The 19,813-nt window shown below is 45.3% G+C and overlaps 1 protein-coding gene across 1 annotated transcript; it reads right to left on the bottom strand.

Annotated features, from left to right (window-relative positions):
* Positions 1-11,775: 11,775 nt before the first annotated feature.
* On the bottom strand, positions 11,776-13,407 carry LOC146394393 (heat shock transcription factor, Y-linked-like). The gene is made up of 2 exons (XM_085009121.1): positions 13,241-13,407; positions 11,776-12,472 (listed from the first exon to the last, which is right to left on the bottom strand). Exons 1-2 carry the CDS (start codon positions 13,405-13,407, stop codon positions 11,776-11,778), a joined length of 864 nt encoding a protein of 287 aa, XP_084865247.1.
* Between the last annotated feature and the right edge of the window lie 6,406 nt (positions 13,408-19,813).

Here is a 19,813-nt window from a genome sequence, read left to right as displayed (position 1 = left end):
GTAGAGAAATCAGCTGATATTCTTATGGGGGTTCCCTTGTAGGTAACATTCTGTTTTTCTCTTGCTGCCTTTAGGAGCCTCTCTTTATCACTAACTTTTGCCATTTTTATTATGATGTGTCTTGGTGTGGGTCTGTTTGGGTTCAGTTTGTTTGGGGCCTCTGTGCTTCTTGTATCTTGAATCCAGTATCCTTTAGATTTGGGAAGTTTCCAGCGATAATTTCTTCAAATATATTTTCCATGCCCTTATCTTTTTCTACTCCTTCTGGAATTCCTATTATGCATAGATTGGCCCGCTTTATATTATCCCATAGATCTCTTATATTGCTTTCCAGTTTTTTAATTCGGTTTTCTGTCTGTTGAATGGATGGAGTGATTTCCATTATTCTATCTTCCATATCACTGATTCGTTCTTCTGCATTATTCATTCTGGTTTTTACTGCCCTTAGTTCAGTTTGCATCACTGCAAATGAATGTTCTAGTTTTTCTTGGCTCCTCCTTATATTTTCTAGTTCCTTTCTGATGGTGTCCGCATTACTGTTCATATCTTCTCTTAATTCCTTCAGTATTTTCACTATTTCTCTTTTGAACTCCAGGTCTGTCTGACTGCAGAGATCTGTTTCATTGCTGACTGTTTTAGGTGAGTTCTCCTGTTGGTTTGACTGGGGGTGGTTTCTCAGCTTCTTCATCTTTCTTGTTGTTTTCTTTCTCCTGAGGGAGTTGTACTCTCTGTATCGGGCAGTGTTTGCCTTGTCACTGCTGTGGAATATTTTCTGAGGGCTGGTGTTGTTGGTCAATCTTTTCTGAGGCAGTGGGGCTTTTCTGGAGTGTTAATGAGGCTAACAGTGTTTCTTTGAAGCAAAGGAGGGCTTCCTGAGGGCAGACAGGACTGGGAGATCCACACCAGGATGGTAGCAGATTTCACTTGGTCATGCAGAGCTTGCTCTGGTGTTTTTAGGCTGTGGTGTTCTGGCAGGGGGTTGGCGGTGTTGGGCAGCTGTTCCTCAGGAGTGCAGCACCTCCTGGGGGCTGGAGCAGCTATCTGGGTCACTGAGAACCTAAGAGACTCTCGCCTAGGGCAGCCCAACTCAGAAGGACAGCCTGAGAATGTAGGTGGGTCTTTTCACAATCTGGCTGAGCTTGTTGCAGCTTTTCTAGGCTGCAGGGGCTCTTCCAGGGGGTGGTGCTGAGCATCTATTCTGCAGGAGTGGGGCACCCCCTCGAGGCTTTGTCGGGTAGCAGGGCCATTGGAGACCCAAGAGGCTCCTCCCCAGGGCAGCCCGACTCAGAAAGACTGTCTGAGATCTTTTCCTGACTCGGCCAGGCTTGTTGCAGCTTTTCTGGGCTGCAGGGAGTCCTACCTGGAGCTGGCAGTCCTATGCAGCTGTTCCGCTATGTCTCAGCACCCCCTGGGGGCTTGGGCGCATAGCAGGGCCATTAGAGACCCAAGAGGTTCCTCTCAGGGGCAGCCCAACTCAGAAAAACCATCTGAGATCTTTTCCCAACTCTGCCTGGCTTGTTGCAGCTTTTCTAGGCTGCAGGGGGTCCTGCCTGAAGCTGGCAGTCCTTTGCAGATGGTCCACTAGGTCTCAGCACCCCCTTGGGGCTTGGGCGGGTAGCAGTGCCATTGGAGACCCAAGAGGCTCCTCCCCAGGGTAGCCTGACTCAGGAAAACCATCTGAGAATTAGGCAGATCTATTCACAGCCTGGCTAGGCTTGTTCTAGCTTTTCTGGGCTGCAGGCTTTTTCTCGGGGGCTGGTGTTGTTTGGTGCTTCTCTGTGGAAGTGTAGCCCCTCCAAAGGGCAAGCAGGCCTGTGCAGGGACAGCCCCTGCTGTTGTAGGCTTCAGGCAATTGTTGAGGCCAGCCCTCCTGGATGGCAGGCAGCCCCAGGTTAGGCGAGAGTGTAGGGGGTGGCGGGGGTGGTGGGGGTGGGGGGAGGGAATGCACTGGGAAGCACAGCTTTCTGCTAGCTAGCGGGCCTGTAAGATTGCTGTGGCATGGGGGGTATTCTATGGGGACCCACCCCTTCTCTCCCCTCCCTAGCAGGGGCGCAGACCAGGCTCTTCTCCCAGGTTCCCTCTGATGTGGCTTTCCACTTCCCCGTCCCTAGAGTATTGTTCCCTTCCTCTGCAACAGCTTTGTTTTCTAGTCTCCCAGGCAGTCTCTGCCCCATCAAATGGTTTCTAGACCTCCCAAGCAGTTTCCGCTCCGCCCTGCCCCCCCAGCATGGGGACTAACCTCCGGGGCTGAGGTCTCGGTGCCCAGCCCCAACCCAGGCATCTCAATTTTTGGTAACTGTGCCCATAGTTCAGATGGTCCGTTGGGTTCTTGATCGGCTTTTCAATACTCCAACTTACTGCTACACTCTTCCCTGCATCTGGATATTTCTCCGGTTTCTTTGATCTTTCCCCTGGTAGGTGACTTTCCAGGGTGCAGGAAGCCTTTCTCCTCCGTAGTCCCCTTTCGGGAGGGCCAGTCCCACTCGAATTCACCTTCTCTCACTCTCCGATTTTCTCCCGCTCTGCCCAGTAATATCACGAACTTCTTGCCTTTATTGGAGTATAGGTTCCTCTGCCAGCGATTGGTTGCTGTTCTGTGCAAGTAATTTACTCTGTAGATGTGCTTCTTTTGTTGTGTTTGTGGGAGAGGGCGAGCGTGTCCCCCTACTCCTCCGCCATCTGTCCTCCCTCCTTCCCCTTCTATTTTAAATGGTATTCTTGCTGGATAGAGCATTCCACGTTGCATTTTTTTTTTCCTTTCAGTCCTTTAAATATCTCTTGCCATTCCCTCCTGGCCTGTAGAGTTTCTGTGAAGAAATCAGCTGATAGCCTTATGGGGGTTCGCTTTTAATTGACATTTTGCTTTTCTCTCGCTGCCTTTAGAATCCTCTCTTTATCTTTAATTTTTGCCATTGTTATTATATGTCTTGGTGTGGTTCTATTTGGGTTCAAGTAGTTGGGGCCTTCTGTGCTTCTTGTTCCTTGAAGTCAGAATCCTTTAGATTTAGAAAGCTTCCAGGGGTAATTTCTTGAACTATATTTTCAACCCCCTCTTGTTGTTCTTCTCCTTCTGGAATTCCTACTACGCAAAGATTGGCCCACTTTCTATTATACCATAAGTCTCATATGGCTTTCATCTTTTTTCATTTGGTTTTCCTTCTGCTCTCCTGTTTGGCTGATTGCCATTGATCTATCTTCCACATCCCTAATTCATTCCTCTGCGTTATTCATTCTGGTCCTCACTGCCCTTAGCTCCGTTTGTATCTCTGAAAATGAATTTTTTGGGTTTGCTTGGCTCCTCCTTATGTTTTCTCATAGCATTCTGAGGGCGTCTGCATTCCTGTTCATATCTTGTCTTCATTCCTTCAGTCTTTTCACTGTCTCCCTTTTGAACTCCAAGTCTGTCAGACTGCTTCAGTGTTGAAGATTTTAGGTGAATTCTGCCATTGTGTAAACTGGGAATGTTTTCTGAGCTTCCTCATCTTGCTTGTGTTTTCCATTTTCTGTGAATTTGGGGAAGCCAGAGTGTAGTTTGGCACAGTTGAGGCTGCACCGTGGTGGCGGAGCACTTCAGCAGGGCATGCATGGTGTGCTGGGTCACACTGCTGAGCCTAGGTTCTTCCCATGGCCAGGCATGGTTGGCCTTTGTGCACCATTGTGGTCATTCACTTCTTGCAGCCAGGATGTGCTTGCTGGGGTGCTCTGCAGTAGTGGGGCCCTTCCTGAGGTCAGGTGGGGCTGAATGGTATAGGATGTGGTTGAGGCACAGCCCTGCAGTTGGGCAGGGCTTTCCCTGGTGCTCAGTGGCAGCAGAGTGCATCCTGCGGGCATGCGGTGCTTTTCGGTGTGCTCAGCTTCTCAGTTGCCAAGGGTGGGTGGGGCTGGCCTCCTTGCTCTGTGGCAGAAAGTTGCTTCCTGAGGGTGCGCAGAACCAGGCAGTTCACTCCATGGCAGAGGGCCCTGCCCGAGGGTGGATGGGCCTGTCAGGTGTGCACCATGGTGGAGGTGAACTTCCCACATGTGCCTGGGGATTGCTGGGGCATGCCATTCAGCAGAGCACTTCCCAAAGGGGGGCAGTCCTGGCCTGGTTGCCCCATGGAAGGTGGGTTCTTCCCAAAGGCTGGTGGGCCTGGCCAGGGCTTGCCACATTGGAGTTGCCCTCCCTGCACATGGGCGGGGCTTGCCCTGGTGCTCCATGGCAGTGGGGGGCTTCTTGAGTGTGGTCAGTGCTGGCCAGCTCGCTCTGCAGTGGAGAGAGCTTCCCAAGTGTGGGTGGGGCTGGCAGGTGCCCATGGAGGTGGAGGTGCATTTCCCATGGCTAGCTGGGGCTTTCTGGGGCAACCTGTAGCAGTGGAGCACTTCCCAAGGGTGGACAGGGCTGGCCGAGTTGCCCCATGGCAGCAGGGCACTTCCCAAGGGTAGGCAAGGCTGGCCAGTTTCCACTGTGGTCGTGGTGCATTTCCCAATGTGGTGAGGAGTTTCCCAGGGCATGTCAGGGCAGTGGGGCACTTCGCATGGCTGGGCATAATTCCAGACATAAGTTCTTCCAATACGTTTTCAATAATCTTTTCTTTTACTTCTCCTTCTGGAATTCCTACTATGCACAGATTGGCCCACTTTATGTTATCCCATAGGTCTCTTATATTGCTCTCAGGGTTTTTTCATTTGGTTTTCTGTCTGCTGTCCTGTTTGGGTGATTTGCTTTCTTCTATCTTCCACATCACTGATACTTTCCCCTGCATTATTCCTTCCAGCCCTTACTGCCCTTAGCTCACATTGTTGGTCTGCAAATGAACTTTCTAGATTTTCTTGGCTTCTCCTTATGTTTTCTATTTCTTTTCTGATGGAGTCTGAGTTACAGTGCTTATCTTCTCTGAATCTCTTTAGTATTGTCACTCTGTGTCGTTTGAACTCAAAGTCTGTCAGACTGTTTGAGTGTTGAAGGTTTTAGGTGAATTCTCCTGTTGCATAAACTGGGAATGTTTGTTGAGCTTCCTCTTCTTGCTTGTGTTTTCCTTTTAGTGTGAATTTGGGGAAGCCAAAGTGTAGTTTGGCACAGTCAGGGCACATGGTGGTGGTTGGGCTCTTCCTGAGGGCATGCATTGCTGTCCGGGTCCCACCGCCATGGCTAGGTGCTTCCTGTGGGCAGTCAGTGTGGCTGGGTTGTGCTGCTCTGGTGGGGAGCTTCCGTAGGCTGGGTAGGGCTGGCCAGAGTGTTCTGCCTTGGCAGTTCACTTCTTGAAGCCAGGTAGGGCTTGATGGGTTGTGCCACAAGATTGGAGGGCTTCCTGAGGGCATGCAGGGCTGGCCAGTGCCTGTCATGGTGGACGTGCACTACTCCCAACAATGGTGCAATGTCTCTCCTAGTGTGGTGTACGTCCCATTGTTGGTGCCCTTCCTGCAGCCAGGGGCAGCTGCCTGTGGTTCTCTCCAGCAGTGGAGGGCTTCCCAAGGGTGGGGAGGGCTGGCCGGTGCATGCCGTGGAGGACGCTCACTCCCCATGGCCGGGAGGGTTTTGCCCTAGTGGTCAACAGCAGTAGGGGGCTTGCCGAGGGTGGCGGTGCTGTCTCTCTCACGCTGTGTCAGCAGAGCCCTTCCCAAGGGTGGGCAGGGCTGGCCTGTTCCTGCTGCTGTGGTGGTGAACTTCCTGACTTGGGGAGGAGGCTGCTGGGGTGCACCAGGGCAGTGGGGCACTTCCTGTGGGTGGAACACCAAGGAGGTGGTTGCCTTCCCATGGGTAGTGGGCCCAGACTACTGCAGAAGGAATATGACTTCTCCCCGGGCATGCCCGTGGTGGAAGCGGGGGATGTGCTGGGAATGCCCTCTGTGCTCTACTAGCTGTTGTGCAAGTGAAAATGCTGTGGAGCAAGGCGTATTCTCTGGTGGCCCACACATCCTGCTCTCCCCTCCCCAACAATGGTGCAATGTCTCTCCTGCAGGCCCAGACCTTCTCCTGGGTTCCCTCTCTTGTGGCTTTCCAGTCCCCAGCCCTTAGCTCTTTGCAACCCTTCACCCCTGGGGCACCACTTCCTCATCTCTTATGCTGTCTCCACACCACCAACCCCAGCCTGCTCCCAGGGACTCAACTCCAAAGCCTAGGGCTTGGCACCCAGTCCCCACCAAAGCGTCTCAGTCTTTGGGACCTGTGCCAGCGGTTCTGATGATCTGTGTGGCTCTCACACTGCCTCTCAGTCCTCTAACCTGCTGATACACTTTTCGTGGCATCTTGGAGATCCCTTGGACTCAGCTGATCTTTCCGCAGGTTCGGTGAGTTTCCAGGGTGTGGGTTCCCTTTCTCTTTCACCATTCCCTCTCAGGAGTCCAGTCCTGATGCCCCTTCTCTCTCTCTCCTCTTTTCTGTTGCTTTATGCAGTTGTGTCAAGAGATTCTTCCCATTTTTGGAGGTTTCAGTTCTTCGGCCAGCGTTCAGTTGCTGTTCTGTGTGAGTCATTTTACATGTAGATGTGTATTTTTTGTTGCATCTGTGGGAGAGGTGAACAAATCCCCCTACTCTCTCACCATCTGGGCTCTCTGAAATTGTGTCCTTCTTTATCTTTCTCTATGGCCTTTGTTTGTTTCAATGTCTATTTTTTCTACTATGCGTATCACAACTCCTGCTTTCCTGTCTTGACCATTGAAATATGATGTCCCATTCTCTCACATTCAGTCTATACGTGTTCTTTGCTCTAAAGGGTGTCTCTTGCAGACAGCAGGTTGTATGTTTTTGCTTTTTGATCCAATCTGCTGCTCTGTGTCTATTGATCAGAGTATTCAGTCCATTGACCCTTAAGGTAATTATTGAGAAACATGTATTTATTCCCATGTTAAACCTTGCTTTTCAGTTGATTCGTTGTATTACCTTGGTTTTTTTTTTTTCTCTTTCTTTTTTTTTTGATGATTTCCATTTATTTTATGCTTGGATACATTTCTTTTTAGTTTTCATGAATGTAATGTTTGGTTTGATTTGTGGTTTCCCTGTTTTTCAAGTAGGTTAACCACTTCCTACATCTGCTTGCATTAGCCTGGTAGTCATATAGGCTGCAACACGATATTTAAAATTAGGTGTCTATATTTTCATACTTCCTTACCTACACTCTATGCTTTTGAATTTCTTCTTTGAGATCTTCGAGTTTGTCCTTTTGGTGTTCCTTGTGTTTCTCATCACTTTTCGAGTAGATTTTTCTTTGTTTGTTTGTTTTGGTGATGTATGCTGGCTGATTTAAGTGTCTGCTTTCCAATCTGTATATGTTCTGTCTTCTTTTTTCTCCTTCTTCTTCTTCTTCTTCTTCTTCTTCTTCTTCTTCTTCTTCTTCTTCTTCTTCTTCTTTTAGCCATTTCTGTATTTTTTAGAATGGGTTTAGTATTGGTGTACTCGTTTAGCTTTTGTTTGTTGGAGAAATTCTCTGTTTCCCTTTCCAGTTCAAATGATACTCAATAAATAAATAAAACATACGTAAATGAATAAATAAATAAATGATAGTCTTGCTGGGAAGAGTACTCTAGGCTTCAGAGTTTTTCCTTTTGGAATTTGTGTATAGCTTGCCAATTTCTTCAGGCCTGTAGTGTTTCTGTAGAGGAATTAGGTGATTTGCGGGTTCTCTTATAGTTAATGTGTTGTATTTCTCTTGCTGCCTTTAGAATCCTCTCTTTATCTTTGGCCATTTCCATTATAGTAGGTCTAGGTGTGGGCATATTTGTGTTCAGCCTGTTTTGTGCCTTCTGTGATTACTGTATTTTGATACCTGTTTCCTTTAGTTTGGGAAAATTTTGAGATATAATTTCTTACAATATATTTCCAATCCACTTTTCTTTTTCTTCTGCCTCTTGAATTGCTATTATGCATAGATGGACCCCTGTTATGCTACCCCATAGATCTCTTATGTTGCTTTCACGTGTTTTCATGTGGTTTTCTGCCTGCTGTCCTGATTGGGTGATTTCCATTATGCTATCTTCCATGTCACTAATTCATTCCTCTGCACTCTTCACTCTGCCCTTTAGTGCCTTTAGCCCAGTTTGGCTATCAGCAAAAGACTTTTCTAATTTTTCCCTATTTTCCCCTAAATTTCCTCATTCCTCTCGAAAGTAATCGACATGACTGTTTGTAATGTGCTCGTAAATCCCTGATATTCAGCCTTCATTCCTTCAGTATATATTCACTCTACCCCTTTTGAACTCAGGTTTTTTGGCCTACGGAGGTCTGTTGCATTGTTTCTGCTTCACATGAAATCTCCTGTACCTTACATGGGAATTGTTCCTGGGCTTCTTCACCGTGTCCATGATTTTCTTTTTCTGTGAGTTTGGGGAAGTCAAACTCTAGTCTTGGAGGGTTACTTCTAGGCAAGAGCAACCCTTTGTATTTTGTGGGGTGTTACCATTTATTTGGGGCATGGAGGATTGCATTCTTGCTGGCTCAATCTTGGGAGTGAGCAGGCCATTATCCCGAGGGTGCAGAGTGTATTTCCAGGGAGAGGGTGGTAGTGGGTAGGGCTGGTAGTGCCTTCTTGCTGGGGTCTTAGGAGCAGCAAGTACATGCAGGGAGGTGGCACAGGCTACTCCTTGTTTCAAAGCCTTGGGAGTGATAATGAGCTTTTTGCAGAATCATGAGGTGCCCAGAGCATTTGGTAGTGGCAGTGGCAGTGGCATGGTTTGTGAATTCCCAGAGAACTTGGAGCAGAAACAGGTAGTGTTTGGTCACAATGACCTCTTCTGAGGTGCCCTCTGAGGTGATTAGGGCCACAAGGGGTGCCTGTTCCTAGACCCCTAGTGGTAGCAGGCCATGCACACCTCTGGTGGTTTGCCCCCCCAACTGAGGACCCTTATAAGAAGCAGCCTGTCCCTCTTAGCCCACACAGGAAGTGGTTCAACACTGCTCCTAGTTACACGGTCTTGGCAAAGGACAGTGTTCAACCTTCTGGGTGCTTCTTCCGTGCAACTGTCAGAGCATTTGGCACTGACAGTTGCAGGGCGGTTATATGGCCAGGGTGTTGACAGCAATACTGGGTGGTGCTCAGTTGTAGTGCCCACTCTGATTTCTGACCTCTGAGGTGACTGTGGTCAGAGATTGGACCTGATCACACACCCCTACCGGTGGCAGGCCTTGACTCCCTGTGGTTTCTGAGATGACTGCTTTGGGTTGTCCCCACTTCCTGTAGATCACTCAGGAGGCACCACATCTCACTTACCCACCTGAGGCCCATAGCCCCCACCAGAAAGATCTGGACACCTATAGCCAGCACAAGAAGTGTCCAGGCTGCTGTAGCACAAGCAAGTGGCTTCTTGCCACCTGTGGCCTGCACCAGGTGCACCCTGCCCTCTGAAAGCCTGTGCACGGGTGAGCAGGGAGATTCCTTTGGCATCTGCCCCTCCTCCTTTTCCCCTCTGCAACAATGGCACCTTGCTTTTTAAGACAAAGTGGGGTCCTTTCTACTCCAAGGATGGCTCTGAGGTGACTCTTGGTATGATTGAAAATAATTCTTCTGAATGTACCCCAGAAAGACAGTAAAAGAGAAACAGAAGAAGCTGCTAAGTCAAAGAGATTCTATATCTTTAAGGGACCTGTTCACCTGGCTGAGGTTTGGTGTTAAACGCCAGCATTTGTATTTAAGCCTGTCTTTGTGTAAAAGAAGAAAGCAACCTCTACGTGTGAATCGGGACATATAAAGGGGTGGAGATAAAGGCAAAAATAACCTAGAACAGTTTGAGGATTTTAGAGAAAATCACACCCATTTTTTTTTCTACTACTTTTTTTTTGTAGATGTTTCACTGATAAAATGCCACCCTGTGGTGACAGTGATGCAATCTCTGATGATGTCATGTGGATATTGTTGTTGCACTTATGGTGTAAATTATGGTCATGGTTCATGGATAAGATAAAATATGCTATCGTTTGGAGTGTGAAATGTACTTTTTAAGTAATTGTTTATCTATTTTTTTTTTTGTCTTTTGAAGGCCACATCTGTGGCATATGGGCGATCCCAGTCAGGGTCAAAGCAGAGCTCTGTCTGCTGCCTTACACTGCCATAGCAATGCTGGGACTGAGCCACATCTTTAACTTACATCACAGCTCAGGGCAACTCTGGGGCTTTAAACCACAGAGCGAGGGCAGAGGGTGAAGCTGCTTCCTCATGGACACTAGTTAGGTGTGTTAACCTCTTTGCCATCATGGGAACTCAATGGAATTTATTGATTTATTTTTTCTTTGCAATGAAGACAATCGTGTCAACTAATATCCAAGTTCCATTTGAAGTAACAGATAGACTATAATGCAGCTGAGAAAACACTACGTAAATACTATGTATTTTCCCTTTCCAAATTGACTTTTATTTGCCCCTTTTTCCACACCCTCATAATTGAGACCCCCATTCAATACAACTTGGACTATTTCAGAAATCTCTTGGCAGCTATTCTCTATTTCCTTAGTTCCATTTTCCTTTTTGAAACAGTTACAGCTAGGGGACATGTCAAATGCTCCTCTCTAATTATCAAACATTTCAAATATTAAAAAACGGCAAAATAATCTGCCATTGAAAACAATTAAAACGACAAAAGGACAACCTGCAATGGGAGACAATTATTTCAGATGATGCAACCAATAAGGGCTCAATCTCTAAAATCTACAACCAACCTATCCACCTCAACAACAAAATAGCCAATTACTCAGTGGAAACATGGGAAAGAGACCTGCATAGATATTCTCCAAAGAGAATATACAGAGGGCCAACAAGCACATAAAGAAATTCTCAACATCACTGTTTATTAGAGAAATGCAAATCTACACTACTATGAGGTATCACTTCACACTGGACAGAATGGCCGACATTAACAAGTCCACACATGAGAAAACGCTAGAGAGGGTATGGAGAAAAGAAAACTCTCTTACACTGTGGAGGAATGTAAACTGTTACAACCGCTATGGAAACACTTCAGAAAACTAAATATAGAACTAGCATGTCACGCAGCAATCCCACTCTTGGGCATACACCTGGGGTAAAAAAAATTTCCATGAAAACTTTATGTACGCATGTATGTCCAATGCAGCACTCTTCACAAGAGGAAAGACATGGAAATAACCTAAGTGACCATTGGAAAGAATGGATTAAGGGATGTTGTATATATACACAATGCAACACCACTCAGCCATAAGAAAAGAACAGAATAATGCCATTTGCAGCAACACGGCTGGAACTGGAGACTCTCCTAAGTGAAGTAAGCCAGAAGGAGGAAGGCAAGCACAATATGACATCACTTATGTGTGGAATGTGATATATGGCACAACTGAAACTTTCCACAGGAAAGACACACATGGATTTGGACAACAGGGTTTTGGTTGCCAAGGGGGAGGGTGCAGGATTGTGATGGACTGGGATTCGGGGGTTGAAAATGCAAACTATTGCATGTGGAGCGGATATGCAATGAGGTTATGCTGTATAGCAATGGGAACTATCTCTAGTCACTTTTGATGCAGCATAATGTGAAACAAAGGATATGTATGTGTGTGGGTGTGCGTCTTGGGTGGGTGGGTCTGTGACGGGGCCACTTTACGGCACAGTATGAAAGTGATACAACACAGTAAACCAACTATGATGGAAAAATCATTTTAGAAAAAGAAATGCAGCATCCTTTTACTCTTAACTGTGTCAAAAGTAAAGAAATTGAAGCTATGAAGATGAACATACAAGTTTATTGCTGAAATAACAAAATTGCAGGAATTTGGTGACTTTGCCAGCATAAAATTTCATCTTCACTCTCCTGCATAACCTATAGTCCTTTGATAGGTCAGTGGTAATTAGGGTGATGTTCAGATATGGAAGAGGACTGAGGGTTTGGCCTAGAAAGCGAGGCAGCAGATGTGTCAGTGGCCATTGGCATTGGGAAGCATGGATGGGCTGCTGGTTGCGGGTTAGACAGAGGGCCCTCAGTTGGTGATATATTCTGGTATCTGGTTGGCAAAGGAGAAGGCTCCACCCTCAGTCCAAAATAACCACTTGGGAAGTTAGAAATAAGGTGGTACTGAGAAATGGAAGTGGTAGTTGTAATGAAATTCACGATGTGGCCACTTGCTGGAGAGTGGCTGCTTTGTGAGTGCATGTGAAACGTGGTCAACTGATTAAAAATAGCATGTTGAGCCATGGCAATTTGTCCTGGTGGCCTGACTGATGGTGATGATGGAGAAGAAAGACCGCTTCTAGTTGGGGTAGTTGTATTAGAAATTCTCTGGCTCATAGAAGGCCATCTTATTAAAGGCACATTTAGATTTGTAGAGGTTGAAATTGCATCTTCTCCACGAGTTTCTGCAGCCACATCAGAATTATGGTTATCCACATCACCCCCTGTTCTAGAGCGCTTCTTGCTGCAGCCTTGAAGTAGAGAAGCCGATACTGGAGAAGCATTTTTCATCCTGACTCTTCTTTTCATCCTCACCAACAGATGGGGACAGCCTCGTTTAAAATTTGGATTATGGTAGAACTGCAGCTAAAACCAAAAGAGAAAGGTATTTAGTGACCTTTTAAACAAAGATACGAGGACAAAGAATCCATAAAAATCTGACTTGTTTCATCACACAGAGTTAATGTCAGGAAATAATACTCATCTATTACTAACATTTTCAAAAATTTATGTAGTGGGAACAGGCAATTATGGTCCTTAAATAAAAATGCCTGGTGCATTTACAGTAACAGTATGAGGTTCAGGGGCTTGAATTGGGTGAGGTTCATCGAGAAGGCTCCAGGTGGCTAGGAAATTTCTCTATCACCCCAAATATTTTATGACCAAGTGGCCTTCAATTTAAAAGCATAGCAGTACTTCATCCCACCTTCAAGGTCTACTATGACCCTATATGTATGAACATATTTGCAGATGTCCCTCTGTAAATAATAACTGGACATTTCATAATACCTTGTTCCAAGCAGAGACTTCATTATCTTCTGCCAGAATGTTGGCTAGTGAGGCAGGTCTTTGAAAATTCCTTCGCAATTTAGTAAATCCATAAAGGTTAAGCTGTCGAACTAAGCTTTTCATACTCTCAGTTTCAAAAATTCTGAAGGGAGCCTTTCTCTCCAGAACTTCTTTCTTGAAGCGTTCTTCATTAATCACGATCGAGGTTCCATTTTCATCCCACCAAATGGACTTAAATCGATCACTTTCAACAATTTCCCAAAGTTTTCTGGGAAAGGGCAGAGGAGGAAAATCATTATCTCCATCTGGTTCAGAGGCACACAATGTGTGGCATGGCTCTTTCATCAGGGAGCCCTCAGACAAAGCCTGGAAAGCTTTTTCTTCAATCTGAGACCTCAAGTCCAAGTCCCCAGTGATTGAGTTATCACACCATGGAGATGTAGTGGAGGAATCTGAACCAGTTGGTGCATCTTTAGGAGACACAGGTTGAATTTCTGAAGGAGCATGTGCCATCTCAGATAAATTTCTCTTCAGCTACTTTTCTCACCTGCATGGCTTTTGAACTCTGCAGTTTTAAATGCTGCTTTGGTAAGCCTACACAGATAAACTATCCAATCCATCACAATGGTTGCCAGCCTGAGTAGCTGTGACATCACAAGACTCTAGTCTCCTAGCAATCTGAGCATCACCTTCAGTCAGGGTTTACTTCTCTATGAAATTAGCCCAGTTAATATAAAATATGAGCTCCGTACTTGAACAGTAACCCAAAGAGAGAAAAAAAAATGAGATCAGCAAATGAGATCCTATTCCAATGGAATCTTTTTAATAAAAAAACACATAAATATATAAATCCATTTCATCCCTGAAGTAAACGCAAGTTCTCTCTTGTGCACGTAAGCACTTGTGCCTGTTATGCAAGGCATTGTAAATGGAAGAAAAAAAAAAAAAAAAACAACGGCAAAGTGAAACAAAAGTTATGCAGCTCTTGAGAGTGGATAACTAGAATCTGTGCAGTATTTATATTCAGAAAAACATAGCCAGTGTTCTATGGTGGCTAGCTTGTTACAAAAGTGTTCTGATCTCTGCTGTGCTATGGGTTCAATCCCTGGCCTGGGAACTTCTGCATGCCCCACGTAAAGTCCAAAAAATAAAAAGACAAAAAGAAAAGAAAAAAGAAACAAATACACAATCAAAAACAAAACAAAACAAAACAAACCATGACCTTTGTCACTAACCAAGACATGGAAGGGCCCTGGGCACCAGGCAAAATATCTATAGCCATAGAGACAAAAAAAAGATTGATGGTTGCTTGTGTTAGGAGAGGAAATGTGGGGAAGTACCATCCAAAGGTTATGAGATTTCATTGCGGATTGATACAATGAGAACTGAGGAATTGATGGGTGTACCACATTCTGAAGATTATGTATGCCATTGAACTGAACACTCTAAAACTTATACCATAATGTTTTCACATTGTTAAAAACGGACTGTGATCTGGTATCACTGATTTTATTATATCGAGTTTTCTGTGTATCCTACGCAAGTAGTCTGTGTGTTAAACAATATTCCAAACATTTTCCGTTAGGTTGTTGAGGGAGGAAGGCACAAGACCAAATAGTACACAAGAGGGATTTATTAGGGTCTCTGAGGGGGCTGGGCAGAGCCCACGATGGCATCAGCCTTGACTGCAAGGAGGTGTTAGGCTTATAAAGCATCTGTGGTGGGAGTCTGTGGTTGGAGTCCACAGTGGGACCTTGCGGCAGGGAAAATGGAGAAGAAAGGGAAGGTCAAGGGAGGTGTAGGGACTCAAGTCCCATGACAGAGCACAGTTAATCCTTGTAGGCAGTTAGTCTGTGCAGGCAGTTGCTTCCCACAGGTCCTCGTTTCTTGCTGCCCAACTTGCACATCCACATTCTGGGAGGGGTGTCCACAGCAAGTCTCTCAGGTGAGCAGCAATAGTTGGGGTGTATGGCAGTCTGTCTCCATCCTCCTGGGATCCTCTCATTCAAGCCTTCCATTATATGGGATAGGGATGAATGTCTACTCTTCTCTCTCTGGCCTGGGGTGAGGAGTACTTGTGGATGGACATGGTATATGCTACCATAGAGGATGGGAAGCAAGGAAAAATAAGATTAAACATGGGTTGATACCAGTATTGTGGAAGGAGGAGTGTAGTTTCATCTGAGTAGGTTTTAACACGTGATGTGGTATTAACACGTAAATCACAGGAGCTATTGGTCATAATACATGTTGTCTCCTTTCTGTTGCTATAAGAGAAGACCTTGAAAATATAAGGTTGTCGCTGCCAGCTGATGCTGCTTTGAGAACAGCTGGTGTCATCACGTCTGACAGGGCACATAAACCCTACGTTCTTGGCAATACAAGGGATTGCCTAAAATTACTTCCATAAGATTTCCTAGTCTTCCTTGGATGTCTGACCCACAGCTGCTCCATTCTGCCTTTTCTCTCTTTTGGCCCATGCAGTTGCCATGGTCAATGATCTCTGTATTTCTAGATGAGAGAAGATGCAAGAATTTGGGCCCATAGAGATCCTCACCTGAAATCGGTCTGAAGGCCTGTGCCTCACCCCTGGTCACCTCCCTGAGCTCTGCTCAGCCGGTGCTGCAGGTCAACAGCTGCTGTGCCTCAAGTTTTCCTGCACGGAGAGCCTCTAGGCAAGTGCTAACTTGAGGTCACAGTTGGCCATACTCCCCCATGGTCGTACATTTGACCATAGTTTGGGGAGGCATTTCATGACCATTTCATCTCACAGTGCCAGCAATGAACATTTCTAGGTCTGGCAATGATGTCACAGATAGGCCACTCAATGTGCTAGTCCTGGACAAAGCCATACTAGGAGTAGCCAAAAGTCTCTGGACCACCCATCTTCCTCGTCTATTATGGTCCAGGAAAATATTCCCTCTTGCTGCATGTTCCCATATCTAGAGACCACTGATCTCATATGGAACTATATATCATTTTCAGTGACTCAGTTACACTTCTGGAAATGCAAGAAATAGCAATTTTGTGGAGACAGTGAATAAAACATAAACCTAGAGACTCTCATGCTGAGAGAAGGAAGTCAGAAAGAGAAAGACAAACACCACATGATAACCCTTATATCTGGTGTCTATTTTAGAGCACAAGTGAAGCTTTCCACAGAAGAGAAAAACATGGATTTTGAGAATAGACTTGTGGTTTCCAGGGGGAGGGGGACTGGGACAGAGTGGGATTGAGTGGGAGCTTGGAGTTCATTGAGGCAGTCTCTTGCCTTCGGAATGGATAAGCAGTGAGATCCTGCTGTGTAGCCCTGGGAACTATTTCTCCTTACTTGTGATGGAGCAAGATAATATGAGAAAATAATATAAACATGTCTGTGTACCTGGCTCACCATGCTGTGCAGTAGAAAATATAGCAATATATTGGTGGCAATAAAAAAACAACTTAACCTATTCTGATAAGGAGTGGAAAAACATAAGAAAATATTTGTGGTCTCTTAAAAAATGTGGAAAGCAGTATTCATAAAGTCATAAATGAAAATTGAAAAGCTTCACACAAAACAGCCCTGTTTTATCGCTGTTCAGCTGGATTAGTCTGTTCCTTCTCTTTAAAGGAAATTTCATTCTGACTTGTCCACTCAGCTGTACTCCCCAGTGTTCTTAGGCTGGTTATCCCTTGACAGTTTAAACATTCCCAACACAAGGGAGCCTTTAAATTTCGATTAATGTAGCCCAGGAGTGTTATGTCACTTGGCTAAAGTCTTACCTGCTGATTGAGCTTGAGTAAAAGTTGAAGGAAACATAATTGTGCCCTTGTGAGAGCAGGTATTAGTTGGACAGATGAGGGGATCCCACCTAGGAACATCACTGAGAAGAGCCTTGGAGGGGAGAAACCCGCCAACGTAGATGAGAAGGTCAACAAATGACCATGTGGTCGTGGGGGGGGGGCAATCTTGTGATAGTGGTGTCCCTCTGATGGTGACTTCTTTTTGTCCAGGCATTGGTGTTTTTGTTATTAGGGCCTTGTTTTAGGGTGAGTTTGATGTCAGTAGTTCTCTCTGTAGACCAGTGCAATGTGGATGTCCTTCTTAAGAGGGAACTAGAGATTTTCAGAGGTATTTTATTCACTTTGCTTGTGCATATGGTACTTAAGTATTCCCGACAAGAGACCTTCCATCTAGGCTGGAGACAACCCTTTAAATGATACTTTCCCAGAATGTATAACCCCCTGGTTATCGTGGGGCATCAGATATTCTCCCAGAGACAGATTGCAGCACTCAGCTTCCCATGCTGAGACTATGTTCTTTGTACCCCCCTTAAACATTGAAATATTGTAACACAGCCTCCAAGAACTATTTGGGAAGTGAGTTTTAGAAAGTGAACCCTAACCTCAAAACACAGAACTAGAGTATGAGTCACAAGATTGTCTCTAAAATGATCCTCATTTTCACCAGATATTGTCAACCCAAAACTGTAGAAGGAATACCCCAAATGGAGAACATATTTTCAAAGCATTTCTTTTCATTAATGGGTTTTCTGTGGAGCCAGGAAGAACCAGGCTGCCTCTTGGATTTCCCACAGTCATGGCTCTTGAATTCACAGCTGTTGCTTACCTATCTTCCCTCCTCTGATTTAGGGGCACACTTTTCCCATGCTACAAGGTCATCAGGATGGCAAATGTCTGAGAAGGAGGGAGTAAGTTGTGAGCTATATCTTTATAGATTGGGTTCATACCTTCCATCCGACAATTTCTCCCCTGTAACACGGTAATTTACACTTAGGAAATTTGCAAATACACACACACACACGCAGAGCGAGAGAGAGAATGCAAAATTTAAACACCTGGCCAAGTAGAATCTCACTTTATTGTAAAACATTACCTAGTCACTCAACCAAAGTAACAAAGGATTTCAAAAGCAAATACAAATTAAAGGCCAATCGATTCATGTAACCTGTTATCAAGAGTATGAACAAGGTAAGGTTAAGAAGGTTCAGAAACCTTTCTTTTAGCAGAGAGGCAGAAACCTAATTCAAGTTTTACACGAGCTTACCTTTAAAGTTAGTTTATTTTTTAGCTTTAAACTCCCAGTCAGTCCCGACCAAGCTTGAAAATCCTGTCCAGTGTCCACTTCGCAGAAATCTTCCATCACTTTCTGTATCCGTATTATTCTGTCTGCTAGCTTTCCATTCAAAATAACAAGCTACACGACAGACTTACTTTCTGTTCCCTTAATAGAATGCAATTCCATTCCTCCTTCCTTCTTTACTGAAAACACAATGTCTACTTTTCTGGATGGACTTTTTATCACTTCTAAAAGTATGTGTTTCCTGGTACAGAACATCACAGCATAGCACCAAAACACCGAAAATAGTCTTAAGTGATGTTGCTGTCCCTTCTTAGTAACTGAAGCCTCAGCATCCGATTTGACTTTTATCAAACCTAGGTGCAATAAGAAAAGCTTCTGCCAATGACTCTGAAGACATGCCCATTTAAGTTAGATCAACCTACTTTAACTTTAATATCAGATGTTAATTTAACACGGAATATTTTCCAGTTCATGTGAATCTAAAATTACCTTACCTTATGTATTTTGAGAGTTCATATAAGAGTTAATTTCCTTCAAGCCAATTAAGTAGAGCTTTTTGATGAAGTAATTTTGGCAAGGCCACACATGCACAACACAAACAACGATACATACAAAACAGGAAGCTCAGATTTCCCATTCCAAAGTCTCAGCCATGAATAAGGTACACCTGTGTGAAACCCATCAGCTGCAAGAGACACTGGCTTCAAACTGGGTCCCTGACAGATGGAACAAATCAAGGTCACTTGTCTAGGTGGCTAAACATCTTTTAATAATGTTTAGAACAAAAGGCATACGATTTCTCCTTGACCCTGAGAATTCAACTTGCAAAATGTACCCCTTTTCCTGAAATTTCTATTTCAGAAAGATGGTGGAGCTAAGACTTCCAGATGTCCAGGCAGAACACCTGCATCTCAAGGACACAGGCAAATTTCTCTTGGGATGACTTTGTTTCCTTGAGGGCAGAAAACTTTTCCCTCAGAACTGAGGAGCCTCTTCCCTGAGTCTTAAAGGCCCTGTCAATTAGTCCAGGCATGGAGTTTGTGGGCCCTGTCCTAATATGTGTAGATGTGTCTGTCAGGGGAAGGCTGGCTGATAAAAGGGACTGAAAGAATGGCATGCCCTTCACTGGTCCCCGGGTCTGGATTAGTTTAGTGTACGGGTCAGACATGGGAAGGGGACATGGACCCTGGTTATGCCTACGATTCCATTAGTGACTTCGGTCAGGGGCCTGTATTGAGGTTGGCAGAGGTTTGCGGACTGGTCTTTTAACTCAGTTTGAACGGGAGCAAGCTGCTGAGCTATGGAATGGGTGGAGGTTTCCCACACCCAGGGCAAAAGAACGGAGGCTGGGAGAGGTAGCTTATCATGTTCTAGATGAGCAAGGGGGAGGAGAGAGGGCTCGGAAAGAGAGACAGGAGTGAGAAGTCTGAGGGAGGCTCTGAAATTAGATAAAATATCTCTGCCAAGAGTTGGGGCTGGGCACTTGGTTAATATCAGGAAAGAACAGCTAAAGGGTGTCCCTGATGGGGTGCAGTTTGGAAGGGGTTTTGGTAAGGGTTTGGAGATGAGACCACCAACATGCACAATAGAGACTTGAGAGGGGTGTTTGTGACCTGTTAATTCAGGTTGTGCTGAGTAAGTGGCCCCTGTGTTGATAAGAAAGGATACCAGCTTACCTACAACTAGCAGAGTTACCTGGTACTTCACCCGAGTAGTAGTTGTGGGTCCGGGATGCAGGGGTTTCCAAGGCACCCTCAGTCTTCTGTGATCCTGCCAAGGTGGCTTGGCCTGTTGAGGTCCAAAGATTCTGGTCTCTCTGCAGGGAGGGGTGTG

The sequence above is a fragment of the Sus scrofa genome, chromosome Y, assembly GCF_054392235.1.
Source record: "Sus scrofa isolate SSC_HxYL_T2T_F1_AM1 chromosome Y, Sscrofa_HxYL_maternal_Yorkshire_Landrace_v2.0, whole genome shotgun sequence".
Taxonomy (NCBI): domain Eukaryota; kingdom Metazoa; phylum Chordata; class Mammalia; order Artiodactyla; family Suidae; genus Sus; species Sus scrofa.
The sequence above is the reverse complement of the archived record's forward strand: the minus strand, read 5'-3'. Positions and strand labels throughout refer to the sequence as shown.